The 10,152-nt window shown below is 42.2% G+C and overlaps 1 protein-coding gene across 1 annotated transcript; it reads right to left on the bottom strand.

The window, feature by feature from the left end:
• Positions 1–817: 817 nt before the first annotated feature.
• LOC100298573 (interferon omega-1) lies at positions 818–1,852 on the bottom strand. Its single transcript, XM_010807765.4, has one exon. The coding sequence runs from the start codon at positions 1,626–1,628 to the stop codon at positions 1,041–1,043; it is 588 nt and encodes a 195-aa protein (XP_010806067.1). The 5' UTR covers positions 1,629–1,852; the 3' UTR covers positions 818–1,040.
• Positions 1,853–10,152: the final 8,300 nt, after the last annotated feature.

Raw genomic sequence — 10,152 nt, 5'->3', positions numbered from 1 at the left:
GTCCTCAAATGAAAGATGAGGAAACTGACCTGTTGTGTTTGTGAGATTTTTCAGGGTCACACTGTTGGTAAATAGCAGAGCTGGGATTCAGAGGTTTTGGAATTTCTAGGACTCTCCTTTCACTTGGGCTTCCACTCTGACTACACCATGCAGCTAGAAGAAACCAGCACAGAACAGAGCTCCTGTGTGGAGGCAGTGAAGGTATTGTGGAAGGGAGTGAATTGCTCAGTTAGGCAGTGCTGAGGAGAAGGTGGGAGGCAGAGGAATAGGAGTCAGGAGCAGCCAGTCCACACCGTATGGCATCAGCTTTCCAGCAGGAGGTGACTGCTTCCCTCAGATATGTCTATCAACCATTCTTTAATGAGTGGGTATAAATTAGTTACGCCTATGACATCAAGACTAACCATTTTCTACAATTTCATAATCTCCTTTCTACCTGTTTTCTCTTTGGCACCCTCGACAGCTTGTAGGAACTTAGTTCCCCACCAAGTCTCCCTGGAGGGAAAACTCAGAGTCCTAAAAACTGTACCACCAGAAAGCTTGAAGAACTCCACCTTTTGACGGACATTTGTTGAAAAGTGATAGAACTGTTCCACAGTATAAAGGGAACAAACACCGTTTTGTGATAGGTATATATAGACAAAATAAGGATTTAGATTTTCAAAATAAAAAAAAACTCAAGAAGTTTACCTTGATAAGTATTTAATAAATAAAACAAATTACAATTTTAATGAAATAGAAAGGGGAATATATTTTCCAAATTTTAATACAATGTAAGCATATATATATATTTTATATGAAAATATAAAATATTGAGATAAAGGAATACATTAAATAAATAAAATATAAATAAATAACATCAAAAAGTCATTGCTTATGGACTGATACCCCTTTTATATCTACTTGCTTATGAATACAGTATTACTATGTATTGGCTGAACTAATTCAATAAATCTGGTGGCTAAAGAAGAAACCAGAGTCTTCTGAAATGACAACACCAGAGTGTGCAAGGGTGATGTGGATTAGTCAGTAAGAATCAGTCAAGGTGAGTTCAGGTCTCCATCCATCATTCTTAACCTTTCTTGCAAGCTGGTTGATGAAGACAAGGATCTCATGATTTCTAGTCTGACGATTTCCCAGGCGCAGTCGCTGTATTCCTTCTCTTGCAAGTAGACATGGATGCCCTGGAAGTACCTCTTCATGGCCAGTATGGGGCCCATCCTTCCCAGGGCAGAGTCTTCCTCTCCCATCACCTGCCCCAGGCAGGCATCCAGTTCGTTCAGCTGCTGATGGAGTCCAGTGCGGAGCTGCTCCAGGAGGGTGGTATCCCAGGCAGCAGAGGAGCGCTCTGTGTTGAAAAGGTTGAAGGTCTGCTGGAGCATCTCATGGAGCACAGAGAAGGCCTGGGCCTCCTGGAGCTGGCCACCCTCCACCATCTCCTGGGGGAAAGCAAAGTCTTTTCTTTCCTGTAGACAGAAGCGAGGGGAGAGTCTCCTCATTTGGCCCAGGAGCCTGAGGTTCTTCCTGCCAACCAGCACGTGGTTCTGAGACAGGTCACAGCCCAGCGATCCTCCCGGGCCATAGCTGACCAGCACCAGGGCCATCAGTAGAGAGAGCACGAAGGCCATGGGGAAGATGAGGCTGCTGCTGGGCTGGCTGAGACGGGGTCTGGTGGAACCTTGAGGTAGGTTCTCTGATGCCACTCTTTCTAAGCAAGGCCATTAAATAGGGAACACAGTAATTTTCATTTTCTAATCATTTCTATACACTTTTACTTCCTATTTTGGTTTTCTGTTATGTATTCTGAATATGGTCAAAGAAATTGTCATCAATTTAAACTATTAATTTTACCTTTTCCCAGTAACTTCAGACATGCTTATCCAAATGGATATTTATCATCAAATGAGAAGGTCTTCGTCTTATGTTAGAATTGAAGTACATTTGTAATTACACACATATTGCTCCCTGTCTCTCATGCATAAATGTTCCTCTCCTCTTGTCCAGGAACACATTTGTAGCCCTCATCTTAGGCTCCATTTTCCCCTCTCACTTTACCTAGGAAGCCAGGCTCCCTCAGCCCTATGGTTTCTGTATTTATTTAGGGGTTTACCAGATCACTGTGGCTTTTGATCTCTTTGAAACAAATGATGGGTTTTCCTTAGTGTTTGATTTAGAGAAGAGGCTGATTATTATCAGTCCATGAGTTTTTCTTCCTTCTAGAACACGTTCCTGCAGGTCCATGTGGTTCTGTTTTAGGGAACCACAAATCAGGGCCATTATAGACATCACCCTTTCTTTCCACCATTTTCTTGCTGGAGACCTGTCATCCTCCACAGACTGGGCCAATACCCCCACCAGAATCCTGGTTCTACTCAGGGAACATGGGTGAGGAGTCTCTAAATCCAGGATAATTGTATTTCCCCAGCAGCACCTCACTCAGAAGGGAGAGATCACATGGAGCCACCCCCTGTCCTCTGAGTGACAGAGTCCCTTTCTCACCTGCTGGACTCCCTCCCTGCGCACAGGCTCACCACATCCTGTGGCCTCAAAATCTCCTTCTGTGGAGGGCTTGTTTATTTGTTGGGAAAATAAATCTCTTCCTGAACCCATCTCTCCCCTGGAGTGTTTCTTTGAAGGAGCCAAGTTCTCGGTGTTGACTTCCTCTTCTGACCCGTTTCCCCCGATGTCCAAAATATCAGCAGTGCTCAGATGCTGAGGGCAAAAGTGTGTTTGTGTAAGCTGGTGAAGGAATTTCCAACCACAGTCATTTTGCTTTTCCCAGATAAATAATATCTACTATGCCAAGTATAGTTTCTATTATTCAACTCTTTTAATTAAAATGTTCAACACTTGTTCTGCTCAGAGTTTCTGAGCTGGAGGAAGGAGGTTCAGTGCTGGTGTTGTCTCTTGTGGAAGCTTATGTAACAGAATCTAGTGAGTTACAGTTGTTTGTTCAGGCAGTTGATTCCACCCGGCATCTCTGTTCCTCTCTCTCTGTCTCCTCTGAGAATTTAGGCATTGAGACCCAATATATTAGATCAGGAGAAATAGCCTTCTTTCCTTGAGTGTAATTTTTAATTTAAACTTTTTATATTCACTTAGTGACTTATTGGACAAGATTCATCTCACTGCTCCTTCTCTGGTTGTAATTCAGGATGAGGTGAGAACAAGAAAGGGAACTAAAGAAAGCCCGAGGAGCTGCATCACTTTCAAGAGGTTAGATTTTTTTGTTTCTCTTTGCAATTTTACTAGAAAGTAAAATTCCACAGTTGTTTTGTGGGCAACTAGGAAACAAGGGTAAGTCTCAATGTCATGAATATGAAAGAAAGGAAGTGGCTTCCCTGACACATGATGTATTCTGGATTAGCAAACTTCAGTCCCGCATAGCTGGGGCCTAGGCTGTGGCAGAGGGGAAGGATCAGGTCAATATGAACAACAGAAAGGCTGAGACATGGCTGCCTCTAAGAGAAGCTCAACGAAGGCCAAGTCCTGAGTCCCTGGACTGCCCTCAGCTTTGTAAGACCAGCCACCTGATTTTTCTTTCCTTTAATCCATATGTGGTCTGTATAAGGGGAAAAGGAAGAAGTCACACACACTAGCTCATGGGAGACAGCAATCAGAACTCCCATTGCTAGAACACTAACCCTCTCTCACAGGGTCAAGGAGACCAGCCTTGCTGTGCATCTGTGACAAATCCACCTGGGCAATGAGAAGTTGCTTTGAAAAAACTAGAATGAAAGGGAATGAAATGATTCCAAAAGATCCTGATCTTAATCTAGGTAACAATAATTATGATATTAAAAATGATAACAATTTTATTGATTGTAACCCTAATCTCCCTAATATCTCTCCTTGTGTTATGATCACATTGATGGGTTGGGCTTCTTGGGTTTTTTAAGAATTTTAAATGCATTTATTTTATGTATTTATTAGGCTGTGCCAGGTCTTAGTTGCGGCATGCTGGATCTACCATATTCCTTGCGTCAGATAGGATCTTTACTTGTGGCATGGGAAGTCTTGGTTGTAGACTGTAGGCTCTAGTTCCCTGACCAGGAACAAGACATCAGAATTCTAGGAGAGTGGAAAACTTTTCTAGAATCTCTTCCTCAGCAAAGTACTTCAAGTGCTGTAGGATTTCTCTCCACTATGTACAAGGCCCTGCTCAAAAGGGAGGAAAGTTGGGCTCCTGGGCTCTTCACAGTCCTGCGGGCTTTCCCTCTCCTAGAATGAACACTTAGGGATTCAACACGCAGACCCTTGACTGTGTTAAGGAACTTGCAGTCAAAGCTGCTCTTGCTTGGACTGAGGGTGGAGTAAAGAGGTTACTATTGCTTATATTGATATGAAAGATTGCTATCATTGCCTGAGTTCCACATTCTCAGGCTAATTTGCAAACTTTGTATTATAAATAAAGGACTGTCCTCTGTGACTGCTACTATAGTTGTCTGGATGTTTTAGAAGATGAAATGAACATCTGGTGTCGGCTACACTCAGGAGCCCCTGATTCTGTGAGAGTAGCTTCCTGCTGCTCCCAGTCCCTCCTCTTCATCAGCTCTGAGTACTGGCCCTCAGCTGCTCTGAGCACGTGCTGCCTCCTTCCTCCTCGTCCTGCCTCCAAAGTCTTCTCCCCTGCTCCCAGGAGAGCAGTTATGATCCCCTCCTGACACTCCTGGAATCCACATCGCCAAGCACATTGTCACATTTGTGTATGTGGTCAGCACACTTTAATGAGAGAATGAAGAGAATGCTACAAATTAACCCATGTTCGTTAATATGCCACTATTATCTCTAGACCACCAGAAAACAGGAGCTATAGCCCTGTAAATAACTGAAGAATTCAAACCTTATGTATTAGACACTTCAAAAGGAAATGCAGAGACATATGGCAATTTAAAAATTGGTGCAATTTAAAAAATTTCACAATAGAGTATGGAATCACACCTCTAAATTTTCTTTTAGACTAAAGAAGAGAGATTGAGGCTCAGGTCTTTCTTTCAAGCTGAGTTGACTTATATAGATGAATATTTCCTTTTGGATTGAGACTTTTCCATGAGTGTATTTCATTTCCAGTGTAATAACACAAAGGAAGCATCGAAGCTGTGACATTCTCTGATGCCCAGAATAGAAGGGAAAAGTTTTTCAGTGGAGACAAAATTTTAAAAAGTGCCGAAAGTGACAATTCTGACCTATTTAAAGATCTTATTTGTGGGAAGGGGCTGGGAACGGCTTGATAAAGGCTGGCACAGCCCAACATCTGCAGCATCACCAAGCTCACCAGATGCCAACCCCTTCCCTGATGGCACGGAGGGTGATGTTCTCCAGCCCTGGAGAATGGTGATCATCACCACTGCTTCCTTCTGAGAGACCAGGAATCCCCCATATCAGCACTTCAGTGAAATTCAGTCCCACGGCTCCAGCTCACCAAGATGCTCAAATCTGCCTTTCCTGTGCCCCAGTGACCGGAGGCAATGGCAACCCACTCCAGTGTTCTTGCCTGGAGAATCTCAGGGACAGGGGAGCCTTGTGGGCTGCTGTCTATGGAGTCGCACAGAGTCTGACACGACTGAAGCGACTTAGCAGCAGCGACCGAGAGGGCACCACAGAACTCCCTGTAACAGAGCAACTGGCCTTTCTCGCTCAGTAGACCTGTCTCCAGGTCCAGTGCCTCGAACTCCAGCTCCACGTCCACTGGGAGAACCGGGGAGTCCGTTTAGGTAGGAGCCTGCATCTGAGCTAGGTGCTTCTGGGCCCAGGGAGAGCCTGGGGCCTCGGAAGCAGTGAGGAACCTTCCTTTTTGGGCCAGATGGCCCAGGAGAGCTTTGCAGGGGTTTGGCTTAGAACTTGATTTCTGCACCTGCCCCTGAGTCCATCCTCCCCTTCCTGGGGGGAGATTTTAGCCAGAGCAGTTTACACGGGTGCCCATTTATGCCTTGACAGATGGCTGGAAATCTCAGCATGTTGTGGCACATTTTCAGATTCCAGGTTGTTTCTTGGGGAAAAAAAAAAAAAAACTAATTTGGGGAAAGGGGAAAGGCATCTACATTCTGGACAGTAATCTAGATATTGGGACCATCCAGTGGGAAGACTTGAGGACAAGACTGAGACTTACAGGAGGCCCTGGGGAAAGGGAAATGATTTTACTTAATATAAATGGTTAATTTCTCCTGCAACGTTCAAGAGTTGCAAATATTTAAAATGTATAAAGAGGTCTAAAACTCACACCAAGTCTAAATATTCCTTATGCTAAAACAAAACTTTAAGTTCCTGGATTCAGTGGAAGCAAAATCATCTATAATGTTTTAAAAATTACTTCTTTGTTCATCTCAGTTCAATTGAGGGAAAGCCATATTTGAGAAACTTATGACCCAGTAGCTACCGTAAATAATTCATCTCAATTTGCAATATCTTTTTTTCTTCTCATTTCCTTTAACTAAGGATCTTATGTTAAGCTTCAAATCTATACATAATTTTGCATTGGAGAGTTTTATTAACTTTTTAAAAATGTCATTTCATACAGATAAGTGCTTTAAAATTCATAATCAAGATGTTTTTTATGTCAGCATAATGTAGGTTTACACTTAATATACCATTTCCTACCTAATAAGCATCTTATATGCCAAATGCACTGATTGCATATTGATTTGATGCCCACTAAATATCATGGTGTGCTTGGTACAGTCATGTGATTATTTTATTTGCTAGTAAAATTTCAAAATGTGTAGATATGTTTTGTACAATACTAAGAGTCAGGCAGAACTGAGCAACTTCACTTTCACTTTTCACCTTCGTGCATTGGAGAAGGAAATGGCAACCCACTCCAGTGTTCTTGCCTGGAGAATCCCAGGGACAGAGGAGCCTAGTGGGCTGCCGTCTATGGGGTTGCACAGAATTGGACACGACTGAAGCGACTTAGCAGCAGCAGCAGAAAAGATTAACTTATTCTAATTTGCAGAGGTAGAGCTTTTGCTTTAAAAATTAGAGTTGAGCAAGGCACAGATAAGGCATAATCATCTTTAGGGTAGACATGAAATAATGGCGAAAACTTTGTATACACCTTTATACACACTGTTGTCACAGTAACAACTCTCACATGTTTAATGTGGCCCTGATGCTTTATATAATCTACTCATTTAAGATAATTCTGTAAGTTGTTATATTAACATCATATAGAGTACATAACATGAGATGGTATATTGAATGGAGTATAATATTCTCATTATCCTTATTTTGTTTTTAATTGGAGAATAATTGCTTTACAATGTTGTGCTGGTTTCTGCTGTACAACAATGTAAACCAGCTATAAGACACATATATCCACTCCCATATCCTTATTTTAAAGCTGAGAAAACAGTAGCATAGAACAGAAAAATTGACTGGACTAAACTTGAGGGAAAACTAAAGAGATGCCCAGATAACAAAGATACTGGTCACCTGAGAAGACAAGAGTAACCCACAAAAAATAAAAACAAAAAAATGCAGCAAGATTGTCATTTTCAAACAGTTTAACTGGTAAAATTCTTTTAAGCTTATCATTATTATTATTATCATTATTACACTTACACTTTATTGACAGCCCTGAGGACCAGTAGTATCCTACCATTGTGCACGATGCTGGGTGGGAATAGGAAATGGAGACTTGCTCCTGCTCTGGGGAGTCAATTCCTCCCCATTTAAGGGACTCTCAGTTAGAAGGTCCTGATGGAGGATGTGTGTGGGGAACGGGAGTTTAAAATGAAAAGAAAGACTTTGATCTTGAAAAGTACAGATTATAGGAAATTCTTAAAATAATAAAGGTTGAAATATGGTGAATGAAATGTATAAATTGGTGGGATCTTTGTTGATCAATTTTTATAAATGAACCCTGGCTTGTTACTGCAGGAACTTGGATATACCTCAATAACAATATTTTCTGTGCAGCAGATTGACATACTGATTTTTAAAATCTTTCTTAGAAAATCATACTATTTGAAGACAGACAACATACCTATTTCCAGTAATTAACACCCTGTTCAAATCTCAGCCACACGTACATCCATGGTGGTGAATAAATATATGGTGGGTGTGAATGAGATAGTTTAGCGTATTTCAACTGGTCAAATATCAAAGTTTTGGCTTAGCTTCTGGTTCAAGATGGCAGAGTAGAAGGACATACACTTCTCTCCTCACGCAAGAGCAACGAAATCGCAACTAGCTGTTGAACAACCATCCAGAGGAGGATTCTGGACCTGCCGAAAAAGGATGCCCCACGTCCAAACACAAAGAAGAAACTACAACGAGATCCAGGATGCACTCAAGCACAATAAAAATAAATCCCATACCTGCCAGATGGGAAACCAACAAACCGGAAAACAATAATACCAGAAAAGTTCTCCCACTGGTGTGAAGGTTCTGAGCCTCATGCCATGCTTGCAAGCCTGCAAAGGCACTGGGAATCCCTAGGCAATCTGACTCTGAAGGCCAATGGGATTTGATTATAGGACTTCCACAGGACTGTGGGAGAGACTCTTCTTGCAGGGGACAAACATAATCTTGCATGCACCAAGACCCAGGGGAAGGGAGCAGTGACCCCACAGGAGACTGAACCAGACCTACCTCCTAAGGTTGGAGTCTCCTATGGAAGTGTGGGTCAGCAGTGGCTTGCCCTGGGGACAAGGGTACTAGCAGCAGCAATCCTGGAAGGTGGCCCTTGGTGTGAGTCTCCTTGGAGGTTGCCGAAAATCAAGCACTTCATTCATTAATCATGTTTCTCACTTCTTTAGTATGAGAAGAGGTAAAACTGGCTTCTGAACCATTTGTTGGGTTTTGTTCTTTCAGTAGCAAAACAGAGGCTCCAGGAGGTGACATTGCCAGCAAGTATGGACAAAGGATTTTATGGAAAGGAGAACTAGGATCCAACCTGGGACAGCCCAGAACTGGAGATCAGAACCACACACTTCACAGCCCCTGCTCTTTCCTTCCTTCCTCTGCCTATGTTTGATTATCTGCACTGATATGCGATCTCTATTCTTTGCCCAGTATCGTATTTATGTTAGATCAAGTATTTTCTACTAATTCATCATTCTCAAAGAGTTTTTTATGAACTCATAGGAATGCTTTTAAAAGTATGAAACCCAGAAATTGGAATGCTCTTCAGCATACAGCAAAGGAACATTCTCACACTGAGAGCACTGTGAAACTAGCACCCAAGTGGAAAAGAAAATACCTTTGTCAGGGGCCAGCACCTTTCCATGCTGCCCTCCAGTCACTGTCTCAGGGTGGCTGTCCTGTCTCCTCCCTGAGGGCAGCCACTCCGTGATTCTCACTGTCCTGATGATTTCTGCCAGGAGTGCTTGATGCCTCTTGTGTGATATGGACTCATTGAATCCAAACTGTAAGCCTGTGAAAACTACTCTTATTGTCCTCAAATGAAAGATGAGGAAACTGACCTGTTGTGTTTGTGAGATTTTTCAGGGTCACACTGTTGGTAAATAGCAGAGCTGGGATTCAGAGGTTTTGGAATTTCTAGGACTCTCCTTTCACTTGGGCTTCCACTCTGACTACACCATGCAGCTAGAAGAAACCAGCACAGAACAGAGCTCCTGTGTGGAGGCAGTGAAGGTATTGTGTAAGGGAATGAATTGCTCAGTAAGGCAGTGCTGAGGAGAAGGTGGGAGGCAGAGTAATAGGAGTCAGGAGCAGCCAGTCCACACCGTATGGCATCAGCTTTCCAGCAGGAGGTGACTGCTTCCCTCAGATATGTCTATCAACCATTCTTTAATCAGTGGGTATAAATTGGTTATGCCTATGACAGCAAGACTAACCTTTTTCTACAATTTCATAATTTCCTTTCTAACTTTTTTTTTGGCACCCTCCACAGCTTAGAGGATCTTAATTCCTTACCCGAGGCTCCCTGAGGAAAAACTCAGGGTCCTAACAATGGCACCCACAGAAAACTCTCAGAATTTCACCTTTTGACAAACATTTCCCAGAAAATAATAGAAATGTTCCACAGTATAAAGTGAACAAATACTATTTTGTGATAGGTATATGTAGACAAAATAAGGATTTAGGTTTTCAAAATAAAAACTCAAGAAATTTATCTTGATAACTATTTAATAAGTAAAACAACAATTTTAATGAAATAGGGAAATATATTTTCTAAATGTTACTACA

This window comes from Bos taurus, chromosome 8, assembly GCF_002263795.3.
Source record: "Bos taurus isolate L1 Dominette 01449 registration number 42190680 breed Hereford chromosome 8, ARS-UCD2.0, whole genome shotgun sequence".
In the NCBI taxonomy this organism is placed as follows: Eukaryota; Metazoa; Chordata; class Mammalia; order Artiodactyla; family Bovidae; genus Bos; species Bos taurus.
The sequence above is the reverse complement of the archived record's forward strand: the minus strand, read 5'-3'. Positions and strand labels throughout refer to the sequence as shown.

Coding starts and splice junctions, on each gene's coding strand:
- LOC100298573 (XM_010807765.4), bottom strand. CDS start 1,628: ATGGCCTTCGTGCTCTCTCTACTGATGGCCCTGGTGCTGGTCAGCTAT.